Source organism: Pinus tabuliformis, chromosome 5_1, assembly GCF_031772625.1.
Source record: "Pinus tabuliformis cultivar Carrire ecotype Pingquan chromosome 5_1, CPIR1, whole genome shotgun sequence".
NCBI classification, from domain to species: Eukaryota; Viridiplantae; Streptophyta; class Pinopsida; order Pinales; family Pinaceae; genus Pinus; species Pinus tabuliformis.
In genome coordinates, this window is record NC_142305.1 from 158,896,330 (window position 1) to 158,919,088 (window position 22,759).

Here is a 22,759-nt window from a genome sequence, read left to right on the forward strand (position 1 = left end):
TTAATCTTTAAACATTATTTTCTCAACTAGTTTAAAATCCCTTTGTTCTGCGGTAGTTCAATATCTTCTATTACAACGTCATTTTGTTGTTGGTTAGACATTTTGGTAGGCCATTAGCCTTCTGATGAACATGGGAGGGAATAATGGTAGTAAAAAGGCTAATTAACTCTAAAATTTATTGGTATTGGGTAGAACCTATGCAAGAAAAAGGACAACAAACTTAGAGGTTGAATAGTGGAGGCATAAGACACACTATTAGTATGGTTACTAGAGGGGGTGTTTAAAATATGATAGATACTAACATTATAACACCAGGGAATTATAGAGAAGATTGTTGGCTTGGGTGTGATTGAAGACAAAGGTCTTTGCTTGAAAAGAAAATTAGAGAAGATGGTTTTGTAATTACCTTGGAGTTTCCTTGGACCAACAAAAGTAGTTGACTAATTCCCAAATGCTCTACAACCCATTATCGAGGGAATTTTCATCTAACATCAAAAAAATAAAATAAAACATATATGTACATGACAACATCTAAAAAATAAACCAAGGGATATCCTCAAGGGACTATTCATTACCATTACATCAAAGCTCATCATATCTCTTGTGGCAATTGAACCTCAATTGACATAATTTCTTTTGTTTTTCTTCTTGTTTTTTAAACATATATTAGAATTTTGAAATATAGATATTAAATTTATTTTAGAAAAAATAATTTATTTTAAAATGTAAATTAATTAATTTATATGAAATTTAATTTTTATTGTGTTTCATATTCAAAATTCATTAAAAACAAAAATAAAGATAAAAATCAATTATCAAAAATAAAAATGATCAACTCGTCCCTCCCAATATTCAACCTAACTTTGGAAAAAACATTTATTTACAATTAAAAAAAATAACACTATTGTTTTTTATTGCTTAAATTTTTTGAATAAAACTGAGATATAATTTCTCACTAAACATTTTTATAATTTTTATTAATATAAAGTATCCTACTTATTATTAATTAAATAAAGTAAGTTGGAAATATAATTAATTAAATAAAGTAAGTTAGAAGTATAACCGGAAGATATAAAACAGTGTAGTGTCATAAGTTCATAAATAATATATAAGAAGTCACATGTCTTTGGAATCACCTCAATTATTAAAATACAAATTCAACATTCAATTATTCAGAAATCACAAAGTTAGGATCTGTCACATTAGGAAAGAAATATATTTCCACTTCAAGTCCAACACCTAACCAGATTTTTGTAATACACATTTAATTAATAGAAAACGACACCAAACTAAAATATATTTTTATTACCAGGGATCACAAACCTATGTAACAAAATATTAAATAAAACTTAATCACAGTGAGAATCAAAGTCAAAGTAATTTCAGTGAACTCTCAGCAATAAACCGTACTAATTTTGTGGACTGTTGGGGAACAGTGAACCATCGAACCTGACAAGAACGGCAACACAGACCACAGCCCAGCCACCCATCCATCAGTTTGCTTTGTTATTAGGGTACGCTGTCTACATTCACACCGTCACGGTCCTGTGAGCTATTGCCATTTCCCTTTATAAGGTTTTGGATCTTCGTCTCAAAATTTTAGTGAACTTTGTTTTCTGCATTTTTCCCAATGCTGAAGAGCCTTCCTGGATTAGTTTTACACTGAACAGCCAGATCCAGAATATCGTTCGCCTCTGCCTTGGATCAGTTAGACTCCCCTGCTTTAGCTATTTAGGAAAGAATTTTTCTGTCAGAATCCATGGGGCGTGCCATGGGTGCCTTGGAATATTTCTCAGATCTGTTTGGAGGAAGTAGAAAAATGAACAAGAAGAAGCAATTTCAGGTATGGGATTCATTATTCTACATGTACCCATGTTGATAAATTTGTGCATAATGGGATTCATTGTTCTTCATATACTCATGTTGAGATATTTTTGTATAAATTTAAGCCTCATAGTGATAGTTATGACTGGGTGTGAATACAGACTGTTGAATTGAAAGTCAGAATGGACTGTGAAGGGTGTGAGCGCAAGGTTAACAAAGTTCTCTCATCTATGTCAGGTAAAACACGCGCCTATTCCCATCTTGCCAAATGATTATTTTTTTTTTAACAGAGTACCCCCATTTTTAATCAGAATGAGATCTAAACTTTGTTGATGGAGATTTCTGGAGTAGAACTGTTTAATTTTTGAGATTCCTTACTTTGTTGATTGAGATTTCTGGAGTAAAACTGTTTAATCGTTGAGATTCGTTTAACATTTCTGATAGTAACTCCGTCAATCATCAAAAACCAAAACCGAAGAGATCCAAAGCTTCCAACAATTTATGTTCAGTAAAGCCCATAGGAGAGTGTGTTCAGATTGAAGCATGAACTACTTGTGTGCTGATTAATTCTTTAGAGTTTCTTCAGTTTTTCAGCTCAGAGTTTATGTTTGCTCTGTTTTAGAAGAGTGTGTTAAGATTTCAGCATGAACTACTTGTGTGCTGATTATTTCTTTAGAGTTCTTCAGTTTTTCAGCTCAGAGTTTATGTTTGCTTTGTTTTACCAATTTTTTTTTTAAGCTTTGGGCTTTTGAAAATTTGCAGCTCAGGATCTGTGTTTGCTCATTACAAATCTGTTAGCTTTGTTACTGATTTCTGTAGCGATATGCTGAATTTTGCCACCTGTTACAACCGAGATCTACATCTAAGCCACAGGCCAAAGTGGCCCATCATTTTCTTTTCTAGGTTAATATAAGCTGGGGTTTTGATGATTGTAATAACTTTTGTTTCTCTTCTGTGGGAAATTTTGTGCAGGAGTTCAAACGGTGGATATAAATAGAAAGATGCAGAAAGTGACAGTCACGGGATATGTGGAGCCGAACAAGGTACTGAAGAAAGTGAAACGCACTGGGAAGCGTGCAGAAATGTGGCCATACGTGCCATACAACTCGGTGACCCAGCCTTTCTCTACTCAGAATTATGACAAGAAAGCCCCTGCTGGGTTTGTGAGGAAAGAGAGCTTCAACACCAGTTCTGTCTCCAACCGCCAAGATGATCAGTACGCTACTAACATGTTCAGTGAAGAAAATCCAAACGCCTGTACTATTATGTAAACTAGTCATTGCACATTTTCTGCTGTTCTCTTGTAATCTATAGGCCCCCAAAGCTCCTCATAGATGAGAGTATTTGCAGGATGTTAATATTGTTGTAAGTTTGTAGTAGATGTGGAATGACCAACTTTTGTGCTGCTTCTCATCTTCAACAAGTGAATGAAGGGCTTACAGGCCAGAATCCATCTCCTGCCTTGTGAAGCAGCTCTCCACTATGATAGCTATCGCTGTAATGTCTCTGGTAAATCCTTTAGAATGGTATTTCATTCTGTAGTATGATGGGATTTCACTCTACAAGATTAGTTACTCAGTTTTGCTTGTATTGTGGTAAATGAAAGGATTACATTCTGAGAGCAGAGTCCATGTCATGCCTTGTGAATCAGCTCTCCACTTATGATTATTTTCTATGTAATGACCCTAGTAAATCCTATAGAATGAGATTTCATTCGGTAATATGATTGGATTTCACTCTACAAGATTTGTTTCAGAGTTTTACTTGTATTGGGTATATGAAAGGCTTATACCCTGACAACAGAGTACATGTCATGCCTTGTGAATCAGCTCTCCACTATGCTTATTATCTCTGTAATGTCCCTGGCAAATCCTTTTGGATGGGATTTCATTCTGTAATATGATGGTATTTCCCTCTGCAATATTAGTTACTACTAAATTTTACTTGTATGGAAAGATTACTACTTTCTTTGTTCCCTGGTATTTTATTTTAATTTTATGCATTTCAGTCTATTATATTATAATTTTATTCATTTCAGTCTATTATATTTTATTCAATTCTATCACATTGTTTTTCGAAATTATAAAGTAAAGGCAGCTTCCTGTCTTTTGAAGTTAGAAATTGTAAAAGCAAGGCAGCTTCCATTTTCTGTCATTAAAAGTATCTTTTGATGCAGAAGAAATATACCATTTTTAAATATTTAGAATTCAAAAAAATTATTTCAATGTTGATTATCACCAAGCTTTTTGACTTTAAACTTTTATATGGCCACAAGTGTCATCCAGCTCATGGATCCACATTAATAAAGTGGATAGAGTTAAGACAGGTATATGATTTCATGTTGATAAAGTATTTCGAGTTAATATAGGAGTATAATTTTAAATTTAAAGTGGGTGTTTTTCCTTTTTCAAAGAGGTATGTAGATACAGAACAATATGTACGGAGATACAGCGTTCTTTTATAATAAAGTAAATTCAATTGGAAAAATTTTTATCTTGGGATTTTATGTTTTTTAATCCTTTATCACATAATATCATAATTATAATATGTAAAATTAATTCAATTTCAATCTTTACTTTCTCACCCTTCCAAAATGATTATATATTTTCATTCTCAACCTCTCCTCAGCAACTTTTTGCATATGTCCAAAATTGTTCATCAACTTTTGGCTTATGTCAAAAATGGTTTGACATGATCAAATCAATTTCAACTTTCTTTCAAAGTTATGCTTATCTTTAAAATGCCTTTTCTATTAAGATGTCCCATTGTCAATTTGCAATTTGCAGATTGGATTATGTTCATTTCTATGAATTTTTATTTTTTATCATTTCAATTATATTATTATTAATTATCATTTTAATTATATTGTTATTATTATTATTAATTTTTAAATAAAAATAGTTAAAAAACTAATTATACATCACAAATTTAATTGTATTTTATTAAACATCACATATGAATACAATAAGTATTGGCTTAAGATATAAATTTTATCTTAACCATATAATCAATTAGTTGAGAAAATATCTCAACCAAACACCAAATTAGGAGCTATTTTAGTTTGAACTAAATCTCTCAAATCCAACTAATTAACAATCACACAACTATTACATTTAATGATGAAGAACATCAATCAATATGGACAAAACAAGTAGGAGTTAAATATCCAAGTCTCTCACTTAACAAGTACTTGTCTTTGATCTTCTTGTCGAAGTCTTCATTAGCTTCCTTAAACATCTTCGAAATCACATAGAGTGAACTCCATCAAGTTGTCTTGTAACCCTTGTACATGTGTAGTCGGTAAACTGGATTCCCGAGTTCCACTCTTGAACTCCCAAATCATGGATCTCCTGAAGTCAATTACTAAACAACATATCAAGTTATTGCATAACCTCATGAGAAAACCACTCCCATATCTTCAACAAATGAGGGATCATTCCCTAGATCCACAAGTGTCAAATTATCTCGACAACCATCCTTGTTGAGTTTTACATCATTCGATCTCTTAAAATGGTTGCTTCAGACACAATCAAGCCTCTATTTGTAATTTTGAACTACTAATCACTTTGTGGACGAGCTCCCGTCCATTGATATACATAGGTACCAACTACTATACTCGCCAGTGATCTAGGGAAGCCGTCAAGATAAAAAAACTATTCCCAGTAGCCAACACCACAGAGCAAGACATGTTTGCCAATTCCACTGCTGCTACCAAATCTCTCTCGGTGTTGGAGTTCTTTTCTCAAAAGCCTTGTTTTTACTACTCTTGAAGTGATGAAAGCCACCACTCCATATATTTTTTACTATTTGCACAAAGAACAAAAGCAACCAACTTCATATGAGCTATTGAAAAACAAGAACATGGAAGACACCAAGGAGATTAGTGGTAAAGAACAATGTGATCTTTTGAATAGTTTCAAGGATCATGAAGGAAATAATACAAAGGTTACTCAACAATGAGAAGAGAAACACAAGGAATTTTCTCAAGAAGAAGCGTTGTTGATGCTATCATTGGGTTCAACTCCCTGATTGGAGACGTGTAGTTTTATTCAAGGGTAGATCTTAAATCACATAGAAATTCAAAATTTATTTACAAAATTGTTAGTCTTTTGTAGACACATGTTTCAAACTATAAAAAATTTGCCTTGCACTGATTAAGGTTGTCTACAATAGGAAGAAGTGATCAAGAAGAAATATGGAGGAATTGTACCAAAACAACCTCTAATTTTGAAGGTTGCAAATCACAATATATTTCTTTATTTACCATACATTCATGCCGTCGTAATCATACATGGTATATAAGTTCAACATAGGCCTCATGATTTGTAAGGCTCAAGGAATTAGTATTGCAGCAAGATTTCATTATAGCATGGTCGATGGATGTCATATAATAATTTGGATTTTCCAATGACTAAATTCTCATGGGACCACAAAGGTCGTTGTGTGTAATTTCCACATGCATTCTTTTTCTTCATCCAACTTTTTTTTGTCAAATTTATCCCTACATTTCTTGTCTAAAATGCAAAATTCACAATAACTCTTTCATGTTTTTACCAGTCAGATAGACGAGTAGGTTATTATATAAATTTTGTGGCCATTATTCTAAAACCAAGTTGAGGTGTGGTCTTTTGATGTAAAAAAGTAGTATTTTCATTGTCGTGCTTATGGACCACACTTGCTTGGTTTTCAAGATAAAATGGTTTAAATGTTGTTGAATGATCTCTACATTATCTTCAACTCCATGGCATGGGTTAGATTTACTTAAGTAGAATCTGTTGAATTAAAACAAGAACATGTCAAACCCCAAGGAGATTAATGGTAAAAAGAAATGTGATCTTTTGAATTGTTTCAAGGATCATGAAGGAAACAATACAAAGGTGAGTCAACATTCAAAAGAGAAACACATGCAATTTTAAGAAGAAGATGTGTAGTTGATGCTATTCTTCGGTTCAATTTCCAGATTGGAAATATGTCCATTTTTATTCAAGGGTAGATCTTAATTCACATATAAATTCAAAATTTATTTACAAAATTGTTATAGTACTTTGTAGGCACATGTTTCAAACTATAAAAAATTTGTTTTGTACTATAGCAGGAGGAAGGTACCAAAACTACCTCTGATTTTGAAGGTAGCAAATCACGATCTATTTCTTTATTTACGAGGCATTCATGTTGACATAATCAGAGAAGGCCTTTAACTTCAACATAGGCCTCATGATTTGTAAGACTCAATGTAGTATTGCAATGAGATTTCATTGTAGCATGGTCTTTGTCTTTTCTTGATATCTTTAAATCTTTTAAAGTTGTCAAAGAAGTATTAATTAGTGTTATATGCTATTGCCTTACGACGTTTCCTTTGCAACATCCAGTGCAATTGCTGGTTAACAATCACACAACAATTACATTTAATGGTGAAGAATATCAATCAATATGCACAAGACAAGTAGGAGTTAAATCTCCAAATAAAATATATTATTAAATATAAATAATGTTATTTAAAATACACTTAAATATAATACTATTTATTTAATTTAATCACAATTAAAACCTTGTTTATAAAATTAAATCTTGATTTATTACTCACCAACTACCTTAACGCTTACATGTTATTATAAGCTTTTATATTTGTAACAAAGACTTTGAAGGCGTGTGTTTCGGGTAGCTCAATTGGCAATGACCGTGAAAATGAAGTCTCACTGAACCGAAAGTCTTGGGTTCAAATCTTGTGCTATCCCCTAGATCAGGTTGAGAAGTTAGACATAATGAAGATATATACAATTAACTAATGAAGTTAGACATAATAAAGATATATACAATTAACCAATATCAAATTTTACAACCCATAAATCAACCTTCATAAATCTTTAATTAATAATATTATTATAAATTAATTAAATTATACAAAAAAAAATGATCTTTTAACTTTGATAAATTAATAATGTTATTATAAGTTTTTATGGTGATAGAGAAAAAAATTTAACCAATATCAAATTTTACAACCCACAAATCAACCTTCATAAATCTTTAATTAATAATATTATTATAAATTAATTAAATTATACAAAGAAATGATCTTTTAACTTTGATAAATTAATAATGTTATTATAAGTTTTTATGGTGATAGAGAAAAAAATTTAACAACATAATTTAACCAATTTCAATAACGAATTCGAAGTTTTACATCCTAGTCATCTTTAATCTTGATAAATTAATAAATATATTTAATAAATTAATAAATATATTTAATAAATTAATACATATTTACTTTCATTAAATTAATAAATATGTCTATTAGATTAAAGTACATAATCATTTTTAACCATTAGCATTGGAGAATTTTTTTTAACATGCTATTAATGTGGGAGGTGAACCAATGTATCTTTGAAGAGAACTAACATATTTTAAAGTGTTATTTAAAATGTTGAACCTCAAAATATCTTTTATGTGGTATCCAAGATGTTTAATTTCAAAATATCTTTATGTGCTATCAAAAATGTCAAACTTCAAAATATCTCAATGTGTTATTTAAGATGTTAGAACTTCAAAATATTCGTGGGGAATATTGCTTGGAGTGTCAACAACACTGAATTAGCAAAGTTAGACACATGGGATGTTACAATGGTTGAGGTAATATAGGAGGACGGACCAAAATATCTCTATGTGTTTTCTAAGATGTCAAACTTCAAAATATCTCTATGTGCTATGTAAGATATTGAACTTCTATATATTCGTGGGGAATCTTCCTTGGAGTGTCAACAACACTAAATTAGCAAAGTTGGATGTGGGGAATGTAATATAGGAGGACGAACTAGAAGAAGTCGTGGTTTAACAAGAAAAGTAGAAACAAATGAAGTTGTGGAGAAGTTCAATGGATAAGAATACGAGGGAAGAACTTTAAATGTGAATTCAAGGCCATCACCACCAAAATATAGTTTTACATTAACAAACAAAAATTTTATGAATGAAAAGGTTAGTGGCGATTTCAATTCTTCCAATAAAGCTTTTGTGGTAAATATGTCTTTACAAAAGTTGAGAATGATTGTGACACTAAAAGGTGAAGGGATTTTGATTTGTCACTTTTTTGTTTCCTCAAGCAATAAAGGAGACAATGTCCTCCCTTGACGGAACTAATATGGATGGAGGCCAATAAGAATAAATATTGTTCTTATGCTTTGTAATATGTACAATCTTCACTTTGTTTATTGTAACAAGAATGGACATGATGCTAAGACATGTAGGATTTTATTGGAGAAAATCCAAGACAAGTAGGAGCAAAATGAAGAAAAAGATAAAGCGCTTGAATCCATTCATTTTGTTATTACTCATTGCAATATTGACATAAATAAAGATAGGCTCAAAACTTCATTTACTTTTTGGAAAGATGTTTAGTAGCTTGACATCAATGTTACTTGGCACATGATTTTTTAGAAAATTTTGTTTAACGAATTGTATGACAATGTAAAGAGTGCACATTACTTTGCAAATAGATATAGTCATAAACCTAATTGATTTTCTATATAGATTTTCCCTTAAGTGATATTCTTTATCATTTTAAATGAGGGATGAACTTGCTATGACTTGAAGCATCCATATATTGATTGTTGATTTTCTGAATATTTCACAATAAAACGAACACAAAAACTTGTTATGACTTGTACACATTCAAGAGCATCCTTATATCGATTGTTGATTCATTCCACAATCAGACAAACATGGGCACTGTCGATTATTTGACCCCATATCCATCTAATTATTCAGAAAATCAACCATCAAACATTGACCCCATATCCATCTAATTATTCAGAAAATCAACCATCAAACATAAGCTAAAGGCACATTCATGTTACCTAAAAAAAATTAAAACAGAGAAGTACTATTACTCTATAAATTTATTTATGATATAAAGATCATATGTCCTTTTATTCTTTTTCCGTATCTCCGATTTTTTAATCGATACGATGTGTAGCCTGCGTGAGCTGTCCCTGCACGTCGGGTTTGCTGATGCCGTGGTTGTTGAGGATGACGGAATCAGCGAGTAGTTGTCGGCCGAAAATAAGGAAAACCGCAAAATGGGTCTCTTTTAATTGCATTATGTGCAACTTCTGGGCAAATCATGAACGAAACGCATCCCCGAGATTTGATCACGTAAGCGAAACAATACCAATTTAGCATTGACATGATGCTTACCCTCTAAGCAGACGGCTCTGCTGCGCAATATTGAAAGTCGAAATCACAGAAAGGAGCGGGTCTGGAATTTCAGGTTCTTACACAAAAGTTTTTTCCATTTGAAATGTATATGACGGTGTGGAAAATGTTTGAAACGCCAAAAGTTATATGCCCATTTTTGTATGGCATATTAGTATTCAAGTTGCTTGTCATTAATTTTAATGAATAAATTGGATTAGATTTGGAGATTATGTTCATAATTGGTTTAGGATTTATTAAAATTATACGCTTGGTGGTTGAATTTTTCATAATCGAAGTGTTTTAGGAGTTTTTGAGGGTCTTGAATCCATATATGTAGTAAAAAAAACCAGTTTAAATAACATAAATCAAGATTTCATCACAATTTTTCCCGGATTCCGACCATAAATCAGCCAAAAACTCCAAAAAACCTCACATATAGACAACTCTGCGAGAAACTCCAAAAAGTCTCACATATAAACAACTCCCTACCTATTTGGATGTGGAAATGAGATTCTTATAGAAAGAGACTATCCAGACAATCTTCTCTACCTATTTGGATATGCAGGAAATCGTATAGAGTGAACTCCATCAAGTTGTCTCATAACTCTGGTAAAGGTAAAGGTTTATTACACAAACTGGATTCCCAAATTCCACTCTTGAACTCCCAAAACATAGACACAATCAATCACCTGTTTGCAGTAACTAAACTACTAGTCATTCTATGGATGAGCTTCCATCCATCGAGATACATGGGTACCAACTGCCATACTCATCATTTATCTAGGGAAGCCGTCTATATACAAAATGTATCTAGAATCGGTTTACAAAGTAACCTTTTTATCGGATTTTGAAAATTCTTCATCATATACATTTATTTGCAAACCATATATAGATAAATATTTCTATTAAAAATAATTAAACTATGCAACCAAGTAATTACACCATTTTATCTAATTTCCTATGGTCTTGTTGGCTACCTATCTTGTCCACTTTAATTTGGCCCACTTCCTAGACAATGTAAACATGTTCAAATGATCACAAATCTTGAACTTCATTTCATTAGAAACATTATAGAGGCTTGAGCTCACACTGATATGAATTTGCATGTCCTGAATGCATCATTGCTAAGGAGTGACCTAAAGTAAAAGGAAAAACACTGAGTCATCCACAAAGGCTTGCTTTCTAACTGGGTATCTCTATATGATGGCTTGCTGACCTTTCCCAAAAGCCACTGATAGGATACATAATGTCCGAAAGAATCAACAAGTAACACAATCATCGACATCCCATAGAACACAATATCCCATTATGTAGTTTGAGGGACCGCCTTTGGTAAGAAATTTGTATCGCTTGTGGTTAAAGAAATGGAACATATGGAAGGAGAGGTGCATAAATTTTTTTATTTATCTATTCACAATGACCATATTATACAACACAAGATGAACAAATAACCTATAAGGTCTATAACTCCAACCCTCCATATAATCTTCAGCGTTGCAACAAGTTATAATATATATCTACAGATCCATGCGCCATCGATCTCTAAGAAATTCACTCCAAATACTGAAAGTCTCAAATAAGATTACATCTGACACCAATTGTAATATGACACACAATACACATGTTCAACAACGACGTTGGATCTCATCATGGCCAACAGAAATGGCATGTTCTGCATTTTTCTAGCAGTAAGGGTCTCCCAGGTTGAAGCCATCTTCTCAGTTCTTCCATGCTACACTAGTGGGCTCACGCCACAAGGATTAATGCACTCCGTCTTCGCTTGGAAGGGATCCAAAGATAAATGGTGACCAAACAACCTTACGTCTCACATTTCACATGCAACTCCAAAGAATTTCTCGAATCACAGAGGCTCACGTCTCACATGTATCTCAAGCACTCAACAAAAAATGTCGAAAAGTCATTCCTCTAAAACATTCAAGAACGCACACCACAATACGTTCTAGTTAAACACACAATTCACACCAATTCAATCTACATCTACCCTCGATTATATCTAGTTAAACACACAATTCACACCAATTCAATCTACATCTACCCTCGATTATATCCAGGGTTCTCCTTTAAGGGAGTTACCCAAGGAGCCACTAGCTTTGATACCAAGTTAGAAAAACAATTGCACACCAAAAACCTAATTTTATTTTATTAAATATCACATATAAATACAATACGTATTGGTTTAAGATAGAAAATTTATATTAACCATACAATGAATTAGTTGAGAGAATATTTCAATCAAACACCAAAATAAAAGCTATAAATTGGACTAAATCTCTTGAATCCAACTAATTAACAATCACACAATAATTACATTAATGATAAAAAAACATCAATCAATATAAACAAAACAACTATGAATTTAATCTCAAAATAAAATATATTATTAAATATAAATATCGTTATTTAAAATACACTTAAATATAATACTATTTATTTAATTTAATCATCATTAAAATTCCATTTATAAAATTAAATCTGGATTTACTTTAACACTTAAATGTTATTGTAAGCTTTATATGTGTAACAAAGACTTTGAAGGGAAAAAATTAATAACATACTAGATGCAAATTGTATACACTTATGTTAGACAACCCACCGATCTTCAATCATCGATAAATTAATAATATTATTATAAGTTAGTTGAGTTTTACAAACAGCTGATCTTTGACATTGATAGATAAATTAACAATGCTATTATAAGTTTTTATATTCGCAAAGCAAAAAATATAACGAATTTCATTAACGAGTTCCAAGTTTTACTTCCAACTCATCTTGATAAATTAATAAACATATTTATTAAATTAAAGTTTGTTTTTATTAAAGTTACATAAGCATTTGGAGAATTCCTCTTTTAACCTGTCATTTTTGTGAGAGATGAACCAATGTAATTTTCAAAAGAACCAAAATACTTCAAAGTGCTATCTAAGAGTTGAACTTTAAAATATTTGTATGTGATATCTAAGATGTGTAACTTTAAAATATCTCTATGTGATATCTAAGATGTGTAACTTTAAAATATCTTTATATGATATTTAAGATGTTGAAATTTAAAATATTTTTATGTGTTATTTAAGATGTTGAACTTCAAAATATTGGCGAGGAATATTCTTTGGAGTGTCAAGAACACTAAATTAGTAAAGCTAGACACATGGGATGTTACAATGGTTTAGATAATTTAGAAGGACAAACCAAAATATCTCTATGTGCTATTTAAGATGTGGAAACTCAAAATATCTTTGTGTGCTATCTAAGATGTTGAACTTCAAAATATTGGTGGAAAATCTTCCTTGGAGTGCTGACAACACGAAATTAGCAAAGTTAGACACAAGGGATGTTACAATGGTTGAGGTAATATAGGAGGACGAACTAGAAGAAGTTGTGGTTTTGCATTTGCAACAAGAAAAATAGAAACAAATGAAGTTGTGGAGAAGTTCAATGGATAAGAATACGAGGGAAGAACTTTAAGTGTAGATTCAAGGCCATCACCCCCAAAATATAGTTTTACATTAACAAACAAAAATTTCATGAATGAAAAGGCTAGTGATGATTTCAATTCTTCCAATAAAGCTTTTCTGGTAATATACCTTTAGGCACTGATAGCCTAGAACAACATTTTGGCAATAACATAACATTTGTGGAAGCAAAAGTTGAGTATGATTGATTCTTCCAATAAAGCTTTTGTGGTAATATACCTTCAGGCGCTGATAGCCTAGAATATTATTTTGGCAATAACATAAAATTTGTGGAAGCAAAAGTTGAATATGATTGTGACACTAAACGGTGAAGGGATTTTGATTTGTCACTTTTTTTTTTTCCTCAAGCAACAAAAGAGACTTGTCCTTTCTTTTAACGGAACTAATAATATGGAGGTCAATTAAAATGAATATTATTCTTATGTCTTTTAATAGGTACAATTATCACTTTGTTTATTGTAAAAAAAAACCAAAGAAAAAAATAAAACTCTTGAATCCATTCATTTACTCATTACAATATTCACATAAATGAAAATTTACTCAAAACTTCAAATGCTTCTTAGAAAGATATTTAGTAACTTATCACCAATGTTACTTACCTCAAGGATTTTTTTTTTTTTTTTAAATTTGTCAATGTTACTCGTCACATGATCTTTTATAAAATTTTGTTTGAAAAATTGTATGAAAATGTAAAAGGTGCACATTACTTTGCAAATAGATATAGTACAACCCTACATGATTTCCTTGTTTCCTATATAAATTTTCTCTTAAATGATACTCAAAGTGGGTCTCTTGCATTATGTGCAACTTCTGGGCAAATCATGAACGAAACGCATTCCCGAGATTCGATCACGTAACCGAAACAATACCCATTTAGCATTGACAGCATGCTTACCTTCTAAGCAGACGCTTCTTCTGCGCAGTATCGAAAGTCGAAATCAGAGAAAGGAGGGGTCTGGAATTTGAAGTTCGACACAACAGTTTTTTTCATTTTAAACGTGTCTGACGGTGTGGAAAATGTTTGAAACGTCAAAAGTTATCTGCCCGTTTTGGTTTTTTTAATGGCATGTTATTATTCAAGTTGCTTGTCATTAATTTTAATGAATAAATTGAATTAGGTTTAGAGAGATTAATTAGATAATTTGTTTTGGATTTATTGAAATTATAAATTTAATAGTGAATTTTTCATAATCAAAGTGTCTAGGAGTTTTTGAAGGTGCTAGATTAGTTTTTGAAGGTGTTAGATTCATATATGTAGTAAAAAAAAATCAGTTTAAACACCATAAATCAAGATTTAATCATACATTTCACAAAATTTTGACCATAAATCTCAGGGAAACTTCAGAAAGTCTCACATATAGACAACTTCCTGTTACCATTGTCTATAAGTGCCCAAAAAACTCCAAAAAATCTCACATATAAACAACTCCCTACCTTTTGTGGATGTGAAAATGAGATTCTTATACACAGAGAGTAACTAGACAATCTTCTCTACCTATTTAGCTGAGAAAAAAATATAATCTTTATAAACACAAAATGAAATATAATGAAAGATTGTAATAGTAACACTCTATTGTAATAATAATATTAAAGAGCTAAACTAGCGATCTATTGTGCTTCATAATCATAATAAAGATAACTACCTGCTTATTTCATGATCATAAATCTATATAAAATTTGTCATAATAGTAACATTCTCTATTGTAATAATAATATTAAAGAGCTAAACTAATGATCTATTGTGCTTCATGATCATGATAAATATAACTACCTGCTTACTTCATTATCATGAATCTATACTATTAAAGAGCTAAACTAGTGATCTATTGTGCTTCATAATTATGATAAATATAACTACCTGCTTACTTCATTATCATGAATCTATATAAAAATTAAGCCACAAACAAAAATAAATAAATAATAACATCATCAACTTTCTACGTGACAAGCAATTTCTTTATATTATTTATATTTGCTCCATTTTACTATTTTTTTTAGCTCTGGGCTTTTGAAAATTTGGAGCTCAGAATCTATATTGGCTCATTATCAATCTGTTAGCTTTGTTACTGATTTCTGTACCAGGATGCTAAATTTTGCACCACAGTTACAAAAGATATCTACAACTAAGTCATAGGTTAAATTGTCTCAACTGGTGAATCACTTCTTCGTTATAATTATTATCTCTGTAATGTCCTGCCAGATCCATTTAGATAGGATTTCATTATGAGATACGATGGAATTTCATTATCTAATATGATAGGATTTCCCTCTATAATATTAGCTATTAAATGCTAATATTAAATTTTACTTGTATTGAAAGATTACTATTGTTTTTGTTTCTCGATAATTTATTCTATGTATTTATGCCTATCACATTTTATTTTACTACTTAAATTATAAGCATAAAGTTAGCTTCTTTCTTCTTTTTAATGATATTATAAAATAGTTTTTTTTCAAAAGAAATATAAAAATTCAAAAATATTGTTTGAATATTGATAATTATCACAGTTTTTTAAGCTTCTTTCTTCTTTTTAATGATATTATAAAGGTAGCTTTTTTGAAAAAAAAAATATAATTATTAACTATTTAAAAATTCAAAAATATTGTTTGAATATTGATAATTATCACAGTTTTTTTTGCTTCTTTCTTCTTTTTAATGATATTATAAAGGTAGCTTTTTGTGCAAAAGAAATATAAAATTATTAACTATTTAAAAATTTAAAAATATTGTTTGAATATTGATAATTATCACAGCTTTTTTTTAGCTTCTTTCTTCTTTTTAATGATATTATAAAGGTAGCTTTTTGTGCAAAAGAAATATAAAATTATTAACTATTTACAAATTCAAAAATATTGTTTGAATATTGATAATTATCATAGCTTTTTTGACTTTAAAGTTTTATATGGGCACAAGTGTCATCCAACACATGGAACCATATTAATAAAGTCGTTGTGATTCAGACAGGCCTATCATTTCATATTGATAAAGGATTTTCAATTAATAAAGTATAATTGGAATTTCAAGTGAGTTTTTTATCATTTTGTCGAAATTTAATAAAGTAAATTGAATTTCGCTCTGAGATTCAACTTCAATCGCGCTCTCACCTTATGCATATGTCCAAAATAATTATGTAAGATTAATTCAATATCAACGTCCTTTCCTACCCACCGCATACGTCCAAAATGATTATATAACATCTCTCATCAACTTTTTGCATACCTCCACAATAATTTAGCCTCATCAATTCAATTTCGACAACTTGTCTTTCAAAGTTATGCCATCAATGTTAAGATTTACCAATTGCCAATTTGCAGTTGTATTGTTTTTTCTTGTTATTTTTTATTTTATTTATTTTTATTTTTATCTAATATTCAAATAAAATTAAGAAAATATTAAATTTATAATTATAATTTTAAATTTATAATATTAATATTATTTTTAATAAAGATTATATTATTAAAATTAAATAATATTATTTAAAATACATTTAAATATAATATTATTTATTTAATTTCATCACAATTAAAATCTCCTTCATACAATTAAATTTTGATTTTTTACTCACCCACTGCCTTAACACTTATATGCTATTGTAAGTTTTCAAGTTTTATATATTTGTGAAAGAGACTTTGCCTTTGACGCTTACATGTTATTGTACATGTTATGGTAAGTTTTTTATATTTGTGAAAGAGATTCTGCTTTAAAGTTTACATGTAAGTTTTATATATTTGTGAAAGAGACTTTCCCTTAACCTTTACATGTTATTGTAAGTTTTTTATATTTGTGAAAGAGATTTTTCCTCAAGATTGTAAGTTTTTTATATTTATGAAGAAGATTTTGAAGGAAAAATTTAGCAACATGTTTGATGTAAATTGTATATATTGTTTATTGATTTTTATTTTGATAAATTGATAAAAGTATTTAATAAATTAATATAGATTTATTTTTATTAAATTAATAAACATGTTTATTAATTTAAAATTTATTTTGTAGTGTAGATATTTTATAGATATGAAGAGTTATACGTCAATAAGAACTATTATTGAACTTTTTCGAAGATGAAATAGAATTATTTTCAATGTATTTATATATCACTCAGATTAAAAAAAACCACTCATAAAATTATTCAATGTCGTTCTTGACCATTAACATTTAGAGAATTCCTCTTTAACATGCCATTTATGTGGGAGATGAATCAATTTTTTTTCAATGTATTTATATACAACTTACATAATTAAAAAAATCACTCATAGTTATTCGATGTCATTCTTAACCATTAGCATGTTGATAATTCATTTTTTAACATGCCATTTATGTGGGAGATGAACTAATGTACCTTTCAAGGGAAGTAACATACATTTCTGTGTTATCTAAGATGTCCAACTTCAAAATATATCTATGTGCTATCTAAGATGTTGGACCTCAAAATATCTCTATGTGCTATGTAAGATGTTGAACCGCAAAATATCTCTATCTGTTATGTAAGATGTTGAACGTAAAAATATTTGTGGGGAATCTTCCTTGGAGTATCAACAATATTGAATTATTAAAGCTACACACAAGGGATGTTATAATGGTTGAGGTGGTACATGACAATTAACTAGAAGAAAGTGTGGTTTTGCATTTGTGACAATGGGAGCATAAGCAAATTAAGTTGTAGAGAATTTTAATGGATATCAATACAAGGGAAGAGCTTTAAGGTGAACTCAAGTTCTGGTCACCCCCAAAAGACATTTTTACTCCAATAGACAAATTCAAGAATGATAATCCTAGTGGCAATTTCAATTCTTCCGGTAGAGCTTTTGTGGGAATCTACCTTCAGGGGTTGATAGCCTAGAACAACCTTTTGGAAATTAGGGAAAATTTGTGGAAGAAAAAGTTAAGTACGATTGAGAAACTAAAAGGTGAAGGTATTTTGGTTTTGTCACTTTTTTGTTTCCTTAGGAAATAGAGGAGGCAATATCCTCCCTTAAGGGAATTGATATGGATGGGAAGCTAATGAGATTAACATTGTTCTTAGGTCTCATAATAGGTTGAATCTTCACTTTGTTTATTTTAATAAGAATGGACACGATGCTAAGGTATGTAGGGATTTAATGGAGAAAATTGAAGATAAGTAGGAGCAAAATGAAGAAAAAGGTAAAGCTCTTGATACATTTTGTTATTGCAATATTGACATAAATGAAGATTTGTTTAAAACGTCATTTTCTTCTTGGAGAGATGTTTGGTTGCTTGACACAATGCTACTTGAAACATGAATTTTCAGAAAAAATTCTTTGAGAAATTGTATGACAATGCATAATACTTTGAAAATTAATATAATCACAAACCTACAACAAGTGGCATTATCAAGCTCAAATTTTTGTGTTTCCCATATTTTCTCTTGCATGATGTTCTCTATCTTTTTGAGTTAGAGAAGAACTTAATATCTCTTATACACATTCAATATCAAATTCATTCTATTCACATGTTTAATAGAAATTTAAAACTAACACAACCATATAAATTAAATGACTAGTAAATTCTCTTATGCCTTAATCCATAATACACACCAAATAACTTACTTCATCATACATCACATTGCTAAAATTTAGAAACTCTTAAAAACGAAAAAAATTATAACTTTACTTTAAATTATTTTTATTATAAAAAAATAATAATCAATGATTTAAAGTTTGTATATAAGTTGAACATATAGACTAGGTGTGGAGTATGCATCAAAACTACTGCTTGGTTAGGAGCTCATCTTCCTCGGAAGTAAGGAAAGGAAATAGGTTAACAGCTCAAGACTGTCAACGGCCCAAGAACTAGAGGCATTTGGCAAGACTCAAAACCTACCCCTTACATACCACCAACAAGTAATTCCAGGTGGCGTGGTTTTCCTTGAATAACAATGATGAGCCACCCTGAATTTAGGGTTAAGAGCTAGTGATGACTGTCCCTACTTCTGGTTTGACAATTGAAAAAAGTTAAACATATAATTAATCAACGATATAAATTATAAAATAATTAACCAAATATATAAGTTAAACATGTATACATTTAAAAAAGCATGGAACATGGTTCTGAACTATGAAAATTTATCCCCACTTTACCATGGAAATTCTTAATATGAGAATAGGTTTTGTTTCAATACCATGAGCCAATATCATGGCTTATCAATACCACATGAAAAAAAAAACTTCAAATAATACTTGTTTACATTTTATTTTTGATTTAATTAAAAAAACGAAATAACACATAACTATTTTAGAGATAAATCACAACCTTTAATTTGTATACACTAATAAAAATATTCCATAAAATTAAATCCTTAATATCTCTCTAATAATTATTGATATTAAATTATAATTTTAAAAATCTATCATCATATTATTGTTATTTATAATATTCATTCATATAAAGTTGCCATATATTCCTTTATTCGTTTTTCCACATTTCCAATTTTTTTAAGCGATACGACTGTAGCTTGTGACTTGTCCCTGCACGTTGGAGAATCGGAGGGCGATCACGTTGGGGTTGATGATTCCATGGTTGTCGAGGGTGATGGAGTCGGCGAGGGTTCCCAGAGACTTTTCTCTTGAAAGTAACGAAAAACTCAAAATGGGTTTCTTATAATTACATTATGTGTAACTCTTGGGAAATTCATCTACAAAAAAAATCCCCATGATTCAACGAGTAAAGAAAATCTATACCAATTTAGAGAGTAGTCTAACGACGCTTCAATTTTGATGTAGGAGCATCCGAATGAAGAGGCGACAACTAGGAGATGTTTCTTGTTATTTTTATTTTTGATTTATTTTGACAAATAGAGAGGAAAACACTTCAAGTTTCAGTTTCATTTAGTTTCATTTTGTGTCATTTTAAATTAAGGCTGAATCAACCATTGTTAGTTTTTGAATTAGACAAGATAGGATTAGATAGGAACTAGTTTGAAGAAATTGTTTCATAACTGAGGAATAGTTCCTCTAACTGTAAAAGAAACTTCTAATGATGTATTGAAAAGGAAACAAGAGAGAAGAGTAGAGAGTTAGCTGAATTAGAGTATGATTGTAAGTCTACGGGCAGAATGTAAAAGAGGCCACAAGTATTAGAAGAGTAAGCCATAGAGAGAGACAGAGTCTCAATATGTATCCTTTGTTTATTTGTTATGTGCAAAGATAAATTCTGTCAGACTAGGAGGTAACTCCTCAAATTAGAACTTACTTTATTCATTTAGGTTGTTCATTATTATATACAAGAGGGAGTGACTGTTCGGTTCATCTCCCGATGACTCTCTATGTTCTCTATTATTTATTTACATTAATTACAGTTGTACACCCAATCCCTCTGATTAGGTGTCAACATTCCCCACCTTAATCTGAAGGGATGTTGGTGAGTCCAAGCATCATTATGAATCTTTCAAGCTTTTCTCTTCCAAGTGCTTTGGTGAAGATGTCAACAATTTGGTCATTAGTGGAACAATGGCGGATATGGATTGTTTTGGCCTCAAGATGATGTCGAATCAGATGATATTTAGTATTGATGTGCTTTGTTTGATCATGGAACTTTGGGTTCTTGGCCAACTTTATTGCAAAGGTATTGTCAATCATGAGTGGAGTCGATTGTACTTGTTTTACCCGCAAATCTTCAAAAATTTTCCTGAGCCACACAATTTCTTTTGTTGCCTCAACTGCTGCCACATATTTTGCCTCTGTTGTGGAATCTGATGGAACTGATTGTTTGTGTGATCTCTAAGAGACAACTCCTGATCCAAGACTCATAACATATCCTGAAGTAGATACCCCAGTTTCTTTGTCTCCATCGAAGTCTGAATCAGAGTATCCAATCAAGCTGAAGTCACCCACCTATGTATACTTGATTCCAAAGTCTTGAGTTCCCTTCAAGTACTTTAGAACTCTTTTTGTAGCAAACCAATGTCCCTCACAAGGCTTTTGCATAAATATGGAGATGATTCCAATAGCAAACAAAATGTCTGGTCTTGTAGTAGTTAGGCAGTTGAGACTTCCTACAAGCTGTCTATACTTTGTTGCATCCTCAAATTCTTTTCCTTCAATGGATGTGAGCTTTAAGTTTTGTTCCATTGGAGTAGTAAGAGGATTGCATTCAGTCATGCCAAACCTGTTCAACAGATCTCCAATGTACTTATTTTGAGAAAGGAATATGGATTTTGGATGTTGAGTTACTTCAATACCAAGATAGTAATGAACATAGCCCAAATCAGTCATTTCAAAACCTTTCTTCAATTCCTTCTTTATGGATGCAATGTAGCTTTCATTTTTCCCTGTCATCAAAAGATCATCTATATATACCACAAGATATACAATTGTTCTGCCAACTTTCTTGACAAACAAAGTTGCATCATCAAGATCATAATGTTTGAAATTGAGCTTCAGAAGATGCTCAGTCAGTTTTTCATACCAAGCTCGTGGTGCTTGTTTGAGGAATACAAGGATTTCACAAGTTTTCATACTTTATGTTCATGTCCTTTCACAACAAATCCTTCAGGTTGGGACATAAAAACATTTTGTTTTAGATCTCCATTCTAGAAAGCAGTTTTTACATCCATTTGATGGACTTTCCAACCGTTCTGAGCTGCTAGGGCAAAGAGTGTCAGAATGGTAGCCCATTTTGCCGTGGGGGAAAAAGTCTCCTCATAATCGACCCCTTCCTTCTGTGCAAAACCTTTTTCCACAAACCTGGCTTTGTGCTTGTCAAGTGAGCCATCATCTTTATACTTGTTCTTGTAGACCCACTTGTAGCCAATTGGTTTGGTTCCCAATGGAGGGTCAACCAGCTTCCAAGTGCCATTCTTTATCAGGGCATCATACTCCTTTTGCATTGATTCTTTCCATTCATCATGAGAAGCAACTTTTTTGAAGGAAGTTGGTTCAAAATCTGTAAACAAATTGAATTCACAATCATAAGAAACATCCGTATCAATAGGTGAATCAGAGTCATCTACATTACCTCCATTTTTCCGGTTTGAGTTTCTAGTTCCCATCTTTCCAACCTCATCAGGATGAACACTTTCAAGTGTCTTTGTCAGCCACTTTGGGGGACCTTTCTCAGATGGTCTAGGCTGCTCCGTTGATTGAGTTGGGACTGAATCAAGATTGAGTCTCCCAATTCTATCAATCACATCACTCAAAGTATCATCCGTTGTCGGAGTTTCATGTAGGGGAGAGAGTGATTTAGAAGAAGATTCCACATGTTGATCTAGTATAGGAATCCCTCCTTCAAGATATGGAATCTG

The 22,759-nt window shown here is 31.0% G+C and overlaps 1 protein-coding gene across 1 annotated transcript; it reads left to right on the top strand.

Moving 5' to 3' along the window:
* The first annotated feature begins 1,502 nt into the window (after positions 1–1,502).
* LOC149163911 (heavy metal-associated isoprenylated plant protein 20-like) lies at positions 1,503–3,773 on the top strand. Its single transcript, XM_089431893.1, has 3 exons — positions 1,503–1,843; positions 1,986–2,061; positions 2,797–3,773. Exons 1-3 carry the CDS (start codon positions 1,760–1,762, stop codon positions 3,093–3,095), a joined length of 459 nt encoding a protein of 152 aa, XP_089288019.1. The 5' UTR covers positions 1,503–1,759; the 3' UTR covers positions 3,096–3,773.
* Positions 3,774–22,759: the final 18,986 nt, after the last annotated feature.